Source organism: Camelus ferus, chromosome 15 (genome assembly GCF_009834535.1).
Source record: "Camelus ferus isolate YT-003-E chromosome 15, BCGSAC_Cfer_1.0, whole genome shotgun sequence".
In the NCBI taxonomy this organism is placed as follows: domain Eukaryota; kingdom Metazoa; phylum Chordata; class Mammalia; order Artiodactyla; family Camelidae; genus Camelus; species Camelus ferus.
In genome coordinates this window covers 54,782,315-54,799,466 of record NC_045710.1, presented here as the reverse complement: position 1 = coordinate 54,799,466, position 17,152 = coordinate 54,782,315, and the positions used below count along the sequence as shown (strand labels likewise).

General features: G+C 39.1%; 1 protein-coding gene across 4 annotated transcripts; it reads right to left on the bottom strand.

Annotated features, from left to right (window-relative positions):
- Positions 1-26: 26 nt before the first annotated feature.
- On the bottom strand, positions 27-17,140 carry DUSP11 (dual specificity phosphatase 11). 4 transcript variants are annotated; one of them, XM_006176127.3, is made up of 9 exons: positions 16,902-17,140; positions 15,365-15,440; positions 12,070-12,201; positions 9,026-9,149; positions 5,432-5,492; positions 3,190-3,236; positions 2,858-2,933; positions 2,444-2,629; positions 27-502 (listed from the first exon to the last, which is right to left on the bottom strand). In XM_006176127.3, exons 1-9 carry the CDS (start codon positions 17,000-17,002, stop codon positions 304-306), a joined length of 1,002 nt encoding a protein of 333 aa, XP_006176189.2. In that variant the 5' UTR covers positions 17,003-17,140; the 3' UTR covers positions 27-303. The 4 variants fall into 4 exon arrangements, with proteins under 4 accessions (XP_006176189.2, XP_032353782.1, XP_014407366.2 ...); XM_032497891.1 differs by having other exon boundaries at positions 30-499; XM_032497892.1 differs by lacking the exon at positions 27-502 and adding an exon at positions 1,701-1,972.
- Between the last annotated feature and the right edge of the window lie 12 nt (positions 17,141-17,152).

Genomic DNA, 17,152 nt, shown 5'->3' with positions numbered 1-17,152 from the left:
GTAAAGGAAAACAGAATTTTAAAAAATAATTTATGAGGGAAGTTCTTTATTACTTTTATTAATTCTAAAATGTCATCTTCCTTTAAAAAAATTTAAAATTGGAACGACAGATTATTTTCTTCACTGTTGTAAATACTGCAAAGTTACCAGCAAAGAGGTGCGTATCACAATTTTCCCTTAAGCATGAATGCCTAAGGGAGCAATAAAATAGATTATAAACCTCGTTTGACCTGATCTTATAAAAAGTCCCTCCAGCTGTCTTCAGTCCTGTGTCTCCAGACAGATCTCCAGGGTAGGTCTGTGTCACTCCGTCCATCCACAGTAGGCCGGGTAGGGTAGTCTGCAGTAACTGCCAGGATACCGTAACCTTCTGTTCTGGGCTGCTGGACTGGCATTTGGCTTTACGTTCCAAGAGTACCGCCTTTGAAAATACTTCTCTCCAGGGGGACCAGGAGGAGGAATATGGCCTCTCTGGTAAATGTTCTGATTCTGTGAAAATCTTCTTAAACAAAACAAAAGTAATGGACTATTCTTAGCTTTAATAAAATATATAAGCTTTATAAAATAATACATAGACACTCTGGTTCTACTGTTTTCTACCTGTGTGATTTTAGCAGGCAAAATTGCTTAATCTTTGGATTTCTTAGTTCTTTATAAAATGGAGCTCATAACAATTCCCATCTTCCTGCGTTGTTCTGAAGGTAAATTTAAGATGATGTATTTAAATTACCCACCACAACACCCTGACACACTGTAGTTTCCCAGAAGTCTTTCCACCTTTCCCTATAGAGATAAATGCCTGCACTATTCTCATCAGATACTTTCCAAGTCTGGAAGGGATGATATGAAACAGAAGCTATTTATTTCTGAAAACAGAAATTTGCTTTCACTTTACAAATAAATACACAGATAAATCAATTATAAAATGTAGAGATTCTAGCCATGGCATGTACAACAAATTTGGAAAATTAAAATTTAATTGTTTCAAAAGCAAGATCAGGAAAATCTAATATGATCATACAAAAGCAAATCTGGAAATCTGACAAGTAAGCATGCCCCCCTCCTCCATCCTACTTAATCTAATTAAACTGGTTCACGCCTCCTTTTGGTGTATTTCTCCCTAGTATCTTTTCTGACTGTTGAATCATAACCTGTTATTTTCACTTATCGTAAGTGAGCTATCAATTTCAATGGCTTTATAAAATTATCACAGTATAGATATAATAATTTACTTGGCTATTTTTCACTGTTAGAAATACAAGCTGCTGCCAATTTTTCCACTACTGTAAATCATGCTGGGATTAATGTCTCAGAACATATACCACTGTATCCTGAGCACCTAGTCCAGTGTCTGATACATAGTAGGGAGTTTGAGAAATGTGCTGAATGATTTAAATGTAGCTTTTCCCATATTTTGAAGGATTTGCTTAGTCTCAACATAGTGTGAGCATGTGAGCTCATACCGTGTATGAGCATGTTTATGGCTCTGACAGTTATGTTTCAAAGGAGCTATATCAATTTCCAGTGCCACTGGCAACACAAGCACCATCTTTTTAAAATGTTTACAACTTCTAAAAATGCCAGGGGGAGGGTAGAGCTCAGCGGTAGAGCGCGTGATTAGCACGCTCAAGGTCCTGGGTTCAATCCCAGTAACTCTGTTAAAATGAATGAATGAATGAATGAATGAATGAATGAACAAACCTAATTACCTACCCTCCCCCCAAAACAATAAAAATGCCAACATCTTTTTGAAAGTTAAAAGTTTACAATGCAATTTACAACAACAATCCCAAGCTATATATTGATAAAATTTTTACATATAATGTTATTAAAGTTTCCATCTGACTGATGAGAAAATAGAAATTTAGAGATCTTACCCAAGATCACACAGAGGGTGAAGAGCAGAGCCAGGATGCAAATGCAGGTCCAACCTGACAGCCACTACCCTGGGCTGTCTTATCAGAAACAGTTGCTAAATTAACAGGCAAAGAATAGTACCTTGCTAGTTTAACTGTACTGAGCTTTATGTGATTTATGTGTTCAACTCCTTTACACATTTCTCTACTGAAATTTTACTGCTTTCCCTACAATTTGTGTTTACCCTTAAATAACAACCTTCCTTATTCTGAAAACTATACCATTACTATCGTAGCCTAAGAATACGAGCTCACTTCCGGTGAGCGCGTCAGATTGCTGGCTTAGACCAAGCTCAATAATCCATACAAATTTCTAAGTCCTTTTCCCAGTTGCCTCTGAAAAGTCCATATTCTCTGTCCTATACTTGATTTTCCAGCCCTAAATGCAAAATATGTAGCAAATGGTACCTCTTGGTTGACACTGATCAGCAAGGAAACACTAATTCTTCACTATTATCATAATGTATTTGTTTAGTTTATAATATTAATTTCTATTTCAATTCTAGAAACAAGGAAAGCAGAGATACCTTACTGACTGCTGAAAATCCTGGGTCTTGGTGTAGAAATGCCGAGAAGGTGGTGGGTAACCTTGGGTCCAGTGGAGGTTATACCTAGGTCCTTGGTTAACAGACCTGTAAGTGGTGTGGACTGGTCCCATCATATGTGCTGAGTCTTCAAAACCACTTGATCTGGATATACTGGAATCTTGATTCCTCAAAGAGAGTGTTTCCACACAATATTACTGGTTTCCAAATTTAGCAGTCAATTTAGTGACTACATTTTGGCCCATGAAAGTAACAATCCTGTCCTCCCCCCATTCCTATTTGTTCAGGTTTCCCAGAGCAAGTGAACAAACTACAAGAAGAATGGTTACATGCAACTTAAATGATACAAAGCTACATCTCCCTGACCACAGCTACCATGCATAAAATGCGACTTACTTTCTCATGGGACCATTTCGAAGGTCTTCAATGTAGTTTTGTCTTTCTAAGCAATGTCCTCGGCACCTATTGAATACTGAGGAGTGGATGAACTGTTAGAAATAACTGTACAAAAAGCAAACCTCTCCCAGCGAAAGCAGATCAAAGCTGAAATCCACCAACTGATTAGTCAGGCTGTTATATCTCGCTATTTCCAGATACAGAGACTTTTGGTAAAAGGTCAGAACAAATGAATTACAAACTTTCTTTTTTTCCAAAATTTGAGAAATCCATCTACATTTCTACCTTCAAGTTTTATAAAAAGGGAATAATAGTGACACCCTCATACTTACATTCAATTGCATCATCTGGCCTCATGCCTTCTACATCAATCAAGTATCTAACAAAACAACATAATTTGAGTCATTTGTAAATAAAAAGAAAAAAATCAAATTTTTGCAAAAAAGGTCCAATTTTACTTTATATAGATATAAAAATTTTAAGAAAATATCAGCACATCTAATCAATGATTATTAAGGACTGATACACCATGACGACAAAAAGGCTTTATGCCAAGGATGCAAGAACGACTCAACTCTAGAAAGTCTATTAATATAACTATTTATATTCACACAACAACTTAATTAATAAATGAAAGAGAATAAAATACAGAACCAAACTGACAGATGTTAAAAAGGTATCTGATAACTGACAGCAGTCAGCTTTGATCAAAATGCTTTGTAAACTAAACACAAACAGACTCGCAGACTTAGTAAACAATCTTGTGGTTACAGGGGGGAAGGGGGAGGAACAGATAAATTAGGGAGTTTGAGATTTACAAATGTTAGCCACTATATATAAAAATAGATTTTTAAAAAAGTTTCTTCTGTATAGCATAGGGAACTATGTTCAATATCTTGTAATAACCTTTAATAAAAAAATGAAAACGAATATATGTGCATATATGCATGACTGGGACACTGTGCTGTACCCCAGAAATTGACACATTATAACTGACTCTACTTCAATTAAAAAAAATGCTTTGTAAACTAAAAAAAAGGAGACAGTATGACAGAGTATGCACTGAGAACCAACAAATAAAAGACAAATTGGGAAAAATATCAACATCATATCTAAAAAACACCATCTAACCAACCACAGGAGAAGCTAGCGATCGCCATGACCAAGAGCTGCTTCCTCCTCACCCATCGCCAAGCCCTGACAATTTTGCCTAACTCTCTCTAGAATACATCCACATCCTTTCACCCAAGTGGCTGCCACACCCTGGTCCAAGCCACCTTACACCCGATTTCTACAAAAGTCTCCTAATTCGCTTCCTTGCTCTCCCATTTTTTTTTTCTCCCTGCAGTGTATTCTCCACTCAGTAGCAAAATGATAGGTTGAAAATGCAAATTTGATTATGTTCCACAAGCTCATCCTCCATAATAAAAAGGTCAATGGTTTTCTTTAACTCTTAAGATACAGTCTAAAACCTGAAACATAAGCCTGCATGATCCAGCTCCTATCCTCACTTCCCGCTGCATTTTTAATGACACCCTCAATCCCCCAGAGCCCCGCCTTCCTGGCCAGTTCCATTCGCAGCGTGTGCTTCCTCTTACAGGGCCCCGTGCTGTTCCTTATGCCCAGAGATCTCTCTCCAATGTCCCTATCTGGTAAATACCGACTCCTCCACCAGATGTCAGATGTCAAACATCCCCCCAAATACCTCTGACCTCTAGGATGAGGTCAAACCGTCCTGCTAATATGCATTTCTGACAGGTACCGTGTCCCTCTCCTGGGTTCTTGTCAGAGTCGTAATTCTATGTGCATTTGTGTGATTCTTGAATATCTATTCCCGCTCTAGACTGTCAGAACTCACAAAGGGCAGGTCAAGTCTTTGCTCACAAAATTTCACAAGTCTTCTTGCCAGCACCCAGCACTGTGCTTAAACGTAACAGATGCTCAATACATATTTTCTGAATGAACAAACATAAATTGATACGGTGTACCAACAGCCACAAAAAGCATAAGGGTGTAAATTCTTTGATTCAAAAGTTCTATTCTGAGTGAAGTTATCTGAGACAATAGCATATATATTCAAAGATGCTCACATAGGAATGTTCATTACTTCAATGTTTTAAAATATTAAAAACTTTCAAACGTTATATTCATTGGTAAGCAAAGGAAACATGCAGCCTTTAAAAGAGAACAAGGCCTCCAAATATTTTTATAGAAAGATGTCCACCATGTATTAAATTATGAACCAGAATGTCTAAGTATTACACCATCAAATCACCGACTAGACTATACAATTTTACAGAAGGGATCTGAATGTCTGAGGACTTTAGCATCCATGAGGGGGAAGCAGGCATCCTGGAACCAATCCCCTGCAGATTATATTTGTATTTTTTAAGTCTGAAAAAAGTATGTGCTAAATTGTTACTGGTGGTAATATATGAGTGGGGGCAGGATGACTTTTTTCTTCATATATTTCTATATTGATTGCATTTTTTGTATTCAGCTTACATTAGCTTACATTACTACTGTAAACAAGGCAATTTAAACATGATCTGCCTCTTGGGGTTGGCAACTCACCTGCAGATGAGGTAGCCAGTCCTGTTCAAACCATGGGTACAGTGGACACCAATAAGTCTGTCTACAAAACAGGCAATATGGAATTAAATGAGTGAAGTGCATACACTAAAAACAAGTTATATAATTTCCTGAAGAATAGCATTTATTAGTTACCACAACAATACCACTATCTTGAAAGGACAAACCTGAAAAAAAAATGTATTTCTGCAGGAACACACTATAAAGAATTAACGTAAAGCCAAAATTCATTGTCTCTGGGAAATTTTGCACAGCCTCCAATTAGATGCAATGGCATAAACTGGAGAAGGTCTGGTCAGGCACTAACTGAAACAAACCCATTTGTCTTAATATGGAATGCCCCACAGGAACTGACTTGGCCATAGAAATAAGGAAGTGGGGGGAAAAACAGGCTGCAAGAAGAATGACATTTGTTTTTGAGTGAAACAAATGGATTGCCTTCACTTAAAAATTTTTTCTTTCTTTTTTTTTAATTTTATTCCTTTATTGCTAAATTTTTTTTTTGGAGGGGAGGAGAATTAATTAGGTTTATTTATTTATTTCTTAATGGAGGTGCTGGGGATTGAACCCAGGACTTCATGCATGCTACGCACACACTCTACCACTGAGCTCTACTCTCCCCTGCCTTCACTTTTAATACTTGATATTAAAAAAGAACAAACGGTTTCTGAAATATTCTTAAGTTCCCAAAGCGCTTCCACCCTTTCTCTCGTTTGCTGCCCCTCACACACCACAGGTCTACGTGCCTGTCCAGTTCTCGGGTGAACAGCCCTGTTCTTACTTGGCAATGGAAAGTAAGACATGGAGACTAAGTCCAAACTGCACCGCAGGCAAACAGAACAAAGACCAGAATCGAGTCTCAACTTTTCCCAACTACGTCATAGTATTCCTCAGTCCCTCATTTAAAAAAAAAAATGAGGAATAAAAAAGAACATGTAGTTGATTTCTGCAAAATTTATGTCTAGGACTAGATGGTGCCTGGCAGGAAGGCACTACTCATTACTACCTCCCTACTTCTAATCTCTTCTATTTCGACTGCTCCTCCATATGGGAGATGTCATCTTTCTAAAATATAAACTTGACTGGGCTGCTCCCTTCCTTAAGAATCTTCATTTAGCACAGAATGAAGCCCAAAGTTTTAGCACAGCATTTAGACCTCTTTATCAATCTGTCTCTCCAACTGAACTGTAAGTCCAAACCATGACTTAACAAGGACCTACATGAGCCACCTGCCTCCTGTCCCCTGCCAACCTCCCGGATCCCATTTTCTACTGCTCTGACCTCGCTCACTCTCCTGTCCAGCCATACTGGTCTCCTCACTATTCCTCAAACGTGCCAAGCACAGTCGTGCCTCAGGGACTTTGCACCTACTGTTCTCGCTGCTTTAGAACACTCCCTCCCACCTGCAGACCCTCGCAATCCCCTTCCCCCCAGATGCCCAATAGCTTGGTTTCTAACTTTCTTTAAGGCTCTGCTCAAATGACATCTTAATAGAGAAGCCTTCCCTGATCACCTACCACATTCCCTCACCTTTTCAAATTTCACTTATTATCCAAAGCACGTATCACCACTTGACACTCCGTGTATTTACTTATTAATTTCTCTCTCTCCCCAGCTAGAATGTAAAGTACGCAAGGGCAGAACTTTGTCCTGTTCCTACTTCCTAGCACAGTGCCTTCAACTCAGAAGGTGTCATATAAAAACGTGCTGAAAATGAACGTACGAATTCTTCGCCCTTTCCCACTCCCCTCTAGGCAGACCGGAGCTGCCCCTCCGCAGCACAAGCTCAAGCCCTGTGCCTTCTTCCCAAGACCTGGGATGTCCTGTCCTCATTCTGGCAAAATCCTCTTCCCCCAAGCCCAGCTCAACTGCTACCTCCTCGGTCAGGCCTTCCTCGGTCTCGCCTCCAATTTCCTGCTGCACTTAATCCTTTTATTATAATCAACCCACAGATAAACATGTAGTAACACACAGTGACACACAGTTACTACATGTTTATCTTCCTAGATAACTAAGCTTCTAATGAACAGACTACCATTCACCTCTGTCTCCCCGTGTCCTAGCAGCAAACCTCAGAGGCTCACGAGGTTTACTAACTCAGTTTATTTCCTGAGTCACTACCAGTGCTGGGGAGTGGACAGCGTAGCGTCCTCCTCTTCCTTCATCGGTGAGCCTGGCATCTGTGGGAGGGGCTCCAGCAGCGGTAGCCAAAATGGATCATAAGCCAGGTCCCGAGACTGCTATGGCAGGGAGCACAGTGAAGTCAGCCCAGCGCAGGCACAAGACCAACAGGGGGCCAGCCTCGGTACAACGTGGGAACAATCAAGACTTACAGGCGTGTTCTCACGCACTCATAAGGATCTCCTGGCCCTCCCGGAGCAGAGAGAACACTGAGTAACAGTTCCACACAAAGGAGCCTGGAAGAAGCGAGCAGCCTGCAGCTACACCCTAACATCTAAGAGGTAATGTTTCTGCGACTACAGTTAATACAAATCAGATCATCTACCTCCTCTGTAGACACCCTGCTATCCCAGGCCAGGCCAAGCCTCCCAAGTTTTAAAAGTACAGGGAAGACCTGTGAATAGGGCTTAAGATATTTAAGAGCTAGTGCCTGCATTAGGCCACCAGGTTACAGTTTGAAAATTTATCTTAAAATTCTAGTCCCTCTCTCACCTCCTATCCCGTATCTTCCCACCTCCACCTCTATCTGCCTCCCCTACTCGCTGTTTTGTGTACATGTATATCATTTTATATACACACAGAATATGCACTATCTATCAGGTTTATTTAATAAAGTGTACACTCCTCAGGCTAAATTTAAAAAGAGGGCAAAATGAGTACTTTGTCCTGTGGATCAGTGGCTTTCCAAAGACAAGATTCCTCCATCTTAAAATATGGCAAATATCACCTTCTTTCTGATAGTTAGATGCCAGAAAAAGGCAAGGGGATCTTTAAAATTCAGAAGCTATTCAGATCTACTTTCAACAGAGTAAGGTAGATCTTGAAGCAGAACAAGAAAACACCAGCCTTTTTAAGTTCTTCCTGCCTGAAGAATAAGAGTTTGTAGTGTCCTTCCTCACGGGCACCCAAAGTGGGGGAAAAAAAAAAAAACAACCCAGCAGAACTATCTTAAACACATATGATGAAGATTACACTCCCCTGGTCCACTCTGTTTTGTTTTGCTTCTAGGGGTCTGTCTCACTCCACAATTTTGCTTTCTGTTTTCTCTTTTATATATGCTAAAAAGCAGAGATTCTTAAATTTTCTCTTCTACCTCTCAACTCTTAACCAATAAATAGGACAAAAGAACATTTTTATTTTATTATAAATTTCTCATTCAAATGTTTTAAAAAGAGGTAAGTAAACCAGTTCAGTACCTATTTCTCTTTCCAAACCAAATGGTTTGAAATCAAAAAAGGAAAAACACCTATTTCCATTAGCATCATATGACATTTCCACCTTAACGTTATCAAACACAACAGGCCTAATGTCAGAAATATCAAAAATATTAAAAATCCACAACCCCATTCAAAATGCACACCAAAGGTCAGATAAGGGAGAAAAAAAAAACCTCACCATTATCTTTATTCTCTTTCAAAAACCCATTAACAGCACATTTGAATTTAAAAATAGTGCCATCATCAGGTATCTGATGCCCAACTGTATAAATTTTTAAATAAGGAACAGTTCCTGGTAAGTCCTAGAAGGCAAACCATGAAAATGTATATTATTTCATTTATAGGGAAAGAATAAAAAATTAATTAGAGGAGGCAGAATAACAAACCAAGAGATTATATTAAACTTAATATGTCAGTCATTCTGATAAAAGAGTCATTTTTTTCAAAGCAGCTTTGCCCAGGAAGTATCACTTGATTTCCATTAAAATTACAGAATGGGAGGTGACTAGGCGCACAGAAGGAAAAGCCGAGTCCAGTGTAAGTGAATGTATGTAAACAGTCCTGCCTAATATCTTACATGCCAAGGGCCATAAAGCAGCTGTGATCTAAGCAGAACACAGTCAGAAGAACTTAGATTTGAACTGGGAAACAGAGCTGGTTGAGAACTGGTATTCCTGGGGTGGGAGAACGTAGATACCAGTAAAACACAGATGAGGTGAAGTGGAAACTCTGCAGTATCATTATGAACCTATGATGTATTTTTACATTAAAAACAAACATATAAACACATTTCCTAGCTCTGACCACTGAAAAAGCCTAGAAGCAGCTGTCATGTCATGTCATGTCAAAAGGACTCAGGAGCGAAACTGAGAAGCTCCAACTGGCCAAAGACAGGGGACTCAGTTAGAAAACTGGCTGTAGTGGAGTTCACAGTGAAATGCAGAAAATTACTTAAGTAAATAGACAGACAAACATGTAAATAAACAAACAGGTCACTCCTGGAGGACATCTAAGAATCAACACATTATTCTGAAAGCCAACTCATCATTTTTATTCTAAGAAAAGGGGAGAATCATGCCTCCATATAACCGGGCAGCCAAACGGCTGATGAGGGGAACCTTCTCTTGATAGAAACACACTCTGCTAATAAGGGAAAAAGGAACAACAGGATTCACCAGTTTTTGAAGCCCCAAATGAGTTAGTGGATGCAGGTGTCAATCATCAGTGACTGCTGTATACCACAGAAAGAGACAATCAAGTCTCCACGGAAGAACACGTCCTCTTCTATGAAACTGTAGTCCCTCCCCCCAAAAAAATTAAAAATAAAAATTCCAAGCTTCATTCTGATCAAGTCTCCAGGTCCAACTACCCATCTACAGGAAATAAAAGCATTGAAGAATATGTTAACAATACATGCAATGCGATCATCGAAATCTAGATGAGGCAAACTACCTGGTTTCTTTAAAAAACGTAATTCAAAGAGGGAAAAAAAGTTAGACAGGCATGAAGGGAAGACAGATCGATTAAGTAAGAGTTCAGAGACCTAACGATCAGAAGCAAAGTACGGACCTTATTTGGATCTAATTCAAAATTCTTAAAAACAATTTTTATGACATTCAGGTGACAACTGCAAATCTGAGTGCTGACTGGATATTTAATATTAAAAATGATATTAAGGAATAAAAATCCTATATTTTACATATACATACCAAAATATATAGGTGTCATTACACAATATCTGGGATCTGCTTCAAAACAATATAGAATAGGGTGAGACAGGCAGGAGTACAGATGAAACACGACAGCCATCAGCTGATAAATATGAAAGCTGGATGAGTTCCTGGATAGACAAGGAACACTCACAGTATTCTGTCTACTTCTGGATACATTTAAAACCTGTGACAATTGTTTAAAAACAAGACGACCCTGTAGGAAACAGTTTGGCATTTTCTCAGAGGTTAAACATAAAACCACCGTATGATCCAACAACTCTACTCTCACCTATACCGCACATCTGAAAGAACCGAGAGCAGGGATTTGAACGAATATTTGCACACCAGTGTTCACAGCAGCATGATTCCCAATAGCCAAAAGGCGGAAACAATCTAAGTGTCAATCATCAGGTGAGTAACAAAATATGGTATATACACAGAATGGAATCTACTGAGCCATAAGAAGGAATGGCATTTTGTTAAATGCTGTAACATGGATGGACCTTGAAAAAATTTTGTTGAATGAAATAAGCCAGACATAGAAGGACACATATTGTATGATTCCACTTACTGGAGGTACCTATTCCAGGTACGTCGCAGAGACAGAAAGCAGAACAGAGGTCACTAAGGGCTGGCGCGAGGGAAATGGGCTTGTTAGCGTTTAACAGAGTTTTTGTTGAGGATGATAAACACTTGTAAATGGTTAAAACGATAAATATTACTCACGTGTATTTTACCACAATTAAAAAAAAGAGGAATAACTGGGTTCAAATTTCAGTTCTTCCTTTTCTGAGTCTCAGTTCCATCATCCATAAACTCAGCAATTCTAACTGTCCATGCGCTGTTAGCGTGATGCAGAGTAAGCACTCAGAGACATCGGTGCTGCCGATACTTCATCAGCAAAGGGCTGCTGTGAGGACTGACTAAGCTAATGGCAAACTGCTATACAAACATTAACAAACATTAGGTGTTACTGTTTTCCAAGGCCATGGAACAGGTCAGAAAAAGGGTAATTCTTTCCCACCAGTTATGTCCCACGTGGGCCAACAGAATCTATGGGTTTCTGTATCATATCAAAAGATATTGGAAAAAGAAAGCACAAAACTCAGAGAACAACTACGGTGCACCGTGACACTTACACATGCTCAGGCAACTGCTTAAAATAAATGCTAACGACATAACGGATGTTCCTTTCTTTCCTTTTAGGCTACTACTATTCTTAACTAAAAGTTTGCTTCCTTTTCAAAATATAGAATAAGGAAGCTTACAGAATTTCCTAAGCATATCCAGAGCCCACTGCTAAATATTATAATTCAGTTCATGTCTTTAATCTCATTTTGAGAGAGCAATTAGATATGTGTAATTAAGGAAACCACTTGCTTCCCTTTTGGAACTATCACCCATGAAAGAAGGCCAGGATTTACCTCAGCAGAAGCTGATAACTACTGAATTACAACGAATTATTACAGTATCAGAAAGAAGGTTCTTTTCAATTAAGGGTTCCCTTTACCTCTGGTTTATAATAGCGGCAAGTATATGTTAAATCAATAATCAGTCCAAGTTCTTCATTCTGTTCTTGGATTTTGTTAAAAAGATCCAAGGGAGAAAAACGTTCTTCTGGAGCAAGGTTCTCTTCAAAACTCTATCAGAGAGAATGAAATAAGAACGAACAAATGTGCTTACAATCCTTTATCACATTGTCCACTTATTTAAGTCCTGTGATGCTAACATATAATGAGATTCAAAGGAAGGTCTCCACTCCTCTGAATTCACAAACTGTATTACAATCCTTTCTTCCCAGAGGTATTAGAGGGAAGAAAATAAGTTCATTTCTGTATAATATTTATTTCTATGTTTGTTTATTTCATGTTGGTCTCCTAACCAGACTGTAAACTCCCAGAAGGCAGGAATCACATCCATTTTGTCCACCACTGTATTGCCAGTTATAAACAAACACTTCTTGAATATCTACATATAGGAAAGATGGCTTTCATTGCTAAATATTCTTCTATGTATTTGGCTTATTTATGCACTCTATTTCATTGATCAGCTTGGTTAAAGTACTAGCAACACACTTTAAAAAAAAATTAATAGGTTAGTTTTTAGAGCAGTTTTAAATTCACAGCAAAACAGCAGAAAGTGCGCAGAGTTCCCACTTAGACCCTCTCTCCTTCCCCCAACACAGCCTTCCCCACTATCAACACTCTGCACCAGTGTGCTTCATTTGTGAGAATTCACGAACACCAACACATCATTATCAAAGGCCACGGTTTACACTGTGAGTCACCCTTTGTGCTGTACACTCTATGCATTTTGATCGATATATAATGACATGTTTCGCCCATATAGTATCATACAAAATAGTTTCACTGCCCTAAAAATCCCATGCTCCCTCAACACTTCTTATAGTTGATAAGCAATACTGTGTTCGTTTCAGGTATACAGCAAAGTATATATTTTTCAGATTCTTTTCCATTATAGGTTATTACAAGATACTGAATAGAGTTCCTGTGCTCTATAGGAGGTCCTTGTTGCTTATCTATTTGAGACACATTTAATATGGCTTAAAATCTGGTAGAGCTAGATGATTTACTTCCACTATTATTCTACTTTTTCAGAATTTTACTGGCTGTTTAAGTTTTTCTATATGAGTATTAGAATCAGCCTAACTCAGAAAATTACTTTGAACTATTGTTAAATTTATAAATCAACTTAAGAAGATTTGACAGATTTACAGTGCTGAATCTTCTGCATAATGCTGAAAAAGTTTTGAAGAATAAATTAATTGCAACAGGGCATATGCGGGGGGGGTTATAGCTGAGTGAGAGAATGTATGCCTAGAATGCATGAGGTCCTGGGTTCAATCCCTAGTACTTCCATTAAAACAAAATGAATAAACATAATTACCACCCCCCAGAATAAAACAAAACAAACAACAGGGCATACAATTTCTCTAGTTAGTTTCTTGCAGACGTGGAGATGACAGATCAATTATTATCTCCAGCTATCTGAAGAATAACTAAGATAACTAACCTAAGTCACAAACTTTAAATAATTTTAGTTTAGATAACTTAAGTAACGGACAGAAACTAACTGAAGTCACAAGCCCTTTAGGAAACCTTCCTTGACTGACCCTGTCTGTTCTCATTTCTACCTAAATGCCATGGCATTTATTTGACACTTCACATACTCTATCTCACATTCCAGTGTGCTTGAGAAGAGACTGTCAAGTACGGAGGCTGCTTTTCCTTGGGTGACTTCCATAAAACAGCCAGGGAACCAAAGCCACGTGTCACTGCCACACAGTGGTAATTTACCTCCTTAACTCCACTGCATGAACAGGGACCGCACTGGGAGCTACCATACAGCTTTGAAATCACCTTTATGGTGCCGTAAACAAGCCCAATACAGAATAAAATAACGTGAGTATACAGAGTTCAAAGACAATTTTTATAATGACATCATCAAGGAAAGTGTTGTGGTTTCGTGGAGGAAAGGAAGCTAGAAAAGTCTTCCTGTTTTCTCTCCTGCTCATGTACTTTCAGGCAAGGGTGATAAGCAGGGACCCATGGAGAACCTCAGGAATCCGCTTTTAGAGCTCACGCAGTAGGGACATGAGGAGTCAGGACAACTGCACAGAGAGGAGGAGGAACATAGGAGAAAATTCACAGTAACTGCAAGTGTGGGTTGGGAGTCCATTCATTCATTCAACAAAGATCTGTTAAGTATTTATTATATGTCAAACACTATACTTGGTGTTGGTGGATGTAAATAAGAACCATATGTTAACCTTTATGAAATGACTAATTTTATGTCCAGAGAAGCAGAAGAACTAACACAGTAAGTTAAAAAGGAACCCTGACTTCTGAGTCACAAGTTAAATAAATTCCCAATACACTCACGGTGGGCTTTCCCTGATACTAGTTCGTGCCACGCCGGGCAGTTCAACGAGACATGGAAACTCACTCATCATTTTTATATTTGTCAAATACCTTCCCCATCTATTCCTTTTTCAGTCAAACAGAAACAATTTTCAGTTTCCAGGCTGAAATTCTGACCTTGCTCATCCAGGCTATTTTTTTGGTTGTGATAATGTGAGTGTCTTATTGGCATTTAGTGGGTGGGGGTAATGGATGTTAGACACCTTGCTAAATTCGGAATAGTCCTACAAATATGTCTCACATCCTCAATGACTTTTGAATAACCTAGTCAACATCCATATAACCTAGTCAACATTCAAAAAAACTGTTGGTAATTACCTAAGCCTCAGAACCTAACTGTATTTTACAAATAAACACAAAGCTTTTGTGTGTGTGTGTGGCAGTTTTAATGTACATTAAGTTTTCCAGGATATTAACCACCTTATCAACCTAGTGAAGACTGTACTTTGTTTTATTTGGAAATCTAGTAAGAGCTGTTCACTCTCACGGCAACTCCTGCCACTAACACAATATAATCCACCTAAATCAGTTTGCATTTGCAGTTTTTGCATTTGTGGTACAAGCAACTGATTATCTCTTTATTTCTGGTATAGTCATGCCCAAATATTTACATATTGAAATACATATTACTTTATTATAAATTATTTTATCTATTCTTTATTTATAGTTAGAGCATTACATTGATTTTTTTTTCCTTTAAAATTAAGTCATATTTATCTATGAATTTCATTTCAGGATAACAAAGTGGGGTTTTACAAAGTATTTGCTATAAAAAGAAAAAATGGAGCATGAGAGGGTTGAGAACCAGGGTTCTATATGGTGAATTCAGATCTCTGAAAGAATACTGAATTAACTTTTGCTTACCTTTTTCAAAGGAACTTTGAAAGCAATGAAACGAGTCCCAGGCATCCGCTGTCCAACTGGGAGATAGTCTTTCCACCTATTAACACATTTTTTGTTAGCGAATTTTATGGTAGCCTATCTCCCTAAGTAGGATGCAGGCTCCTTGAAAATGGAAATCCCAGCTCTTGACAGTAGGTCCCCTCTTCTTTCTGCTTTGCATTTTGCTGCTCCACTTATTCAACAGCCTATACTTCCCTTCGTCCTGTTTCCCCATCTTGAAAACAGATAAAAGGCAACAAGACAGTGCAAAGGTCTCAACCAACAAGGTATTATCTAAAACCAGAGATGGCCAGAACTTCTGTATCCCTCATAAAACCTAGCCCAGTCCTGAATACTAAGGTATCATTAATACATGCATGTTGACCAAAATACTTAAAAATTCAATTCTTTCACTTCACAGTTGATTTTCAGTCCTCATCCAACTAATGCCATCAAACTCAACCGCTAGGAAACTTTAAGTTTATATCTTAAAAGAAAATCTGACAGAAAAGGGATTGTGAACTTCACTTAATGCTAGGAATCACAGTGAAAAGTAATATTGGAACTGACTTCTGTTAGGATGAGTTAGAACAAAGGTTAATTCAGTGTAACAGAAGCATAGAAAGTGAGGAGAGAAGTGGCACAAGATGAGGCTAGAGATGCAGAGAGGATTCTAAACTGTGAGGTCTTAAAGCCCAAGAGTTTTTATTTATTATTATTATTCATAAAACAATGTTTTTGAGCGATGTTTATGAGCAATATTCCAACTTGCCTATTAAAAACATTTCTTGGGTGAAGAATGGATTGGAATGAAACAGAAGTAGATATATGGACACTAGTTAGGGCCTAACTGCAATAGACAGGCAAGTTCAGGACTAGGATGCTGATGGACAGTTGACAGATTCAAAAGAAATTTAGGAGATAAAACGAAGCGGACTTAACGGGATGTGAGACGGTGGAAAGGAAGATATCAAGGAATAAAAGAGCTCACTGCACATATAAGCAGTCTCAGAATTAATCATTTGAATGTACAGAGGTAGATCTCTCAAGTGACACTGGTTAGAAAGCAACCCTCTGTGATTCCCAAAACACAATAAATCAACTTTTTTCTTGGAAAATTCGGCGGTACCGGTGGGTTTTTCTCCACTCAAACTTAGTTATTACTCACATTTTTCTGTGCCAAAATAACACACCTTGAGGAACTGAAGGGGACTCAATTTTGGTAAATAAGGGGTATCCTCAACACTGACAGTCCCATCTGAAAAAGCAGTCCCTCTGCATTTTACCCAAGGAACAATGGCCAGCGCCTCGCTTTAAAACGATGGGGAGAAATCAGAAAATCTGACTCTCCCTCTAAGCTACCGTGAACCCAGCCGCCAGAGGGTCAATGTCCCCGAGTGCAGGGCGGCCGGGCCAAGCCCGCCGGGGGGAAGAGCGGCAGGCAGAGCGCACGAAAGGTGAAGCCCAGCCCAGGAGCTAAGCGCTCGAAGGGCCACACCCAGGGGCCAAGGCGATTTACCTTTCGGGGATGTGGTTTCCGCCCTTCTTCTTGGCAGAGGAATTTCCAGAAAACTTGCGTGCCTGGTCCCAGGGCCCGCGGGCATGATGCCATTGGCTCATGTGGCCCCCAAGATGCCGCCGACAAAACGCCAAGAGTGCCAAAGTCGCCAGCCCTGAGCCCTCCGCGCCAGCTCAGACCCCGAACCGGAAGCACCTAGGCAGCAACCCACGCAGCTCCCAGGCCTTCTCGCTACTGCGCGTGCGCCAGGG

Bases quoted from the DNA above. Each gene is read 5' to 3' on its own strand.
- DUSP11 (XM_006176127.3), bottom strand. From the start codon at position 17,002: ATGAGCCAATGGCATCATGCCCGCGGGCCCTGGGACCAGGCACGCAAG. The intron at 2,934-3,189 runs GTAAGTATGAGG...TCCACTCCTCAG, and splicing joins GCCAGATGATGCAATTGAAT to TATTCAATAGGTGCCGAGGA. The intron at 2,630-2,857 runs GTAAGTCGCATT...ACTCTCTTTGAG, and splicing joins CGAAATGGTCCCATGAGAAA to GAATCAAGATTCCAGTATAT.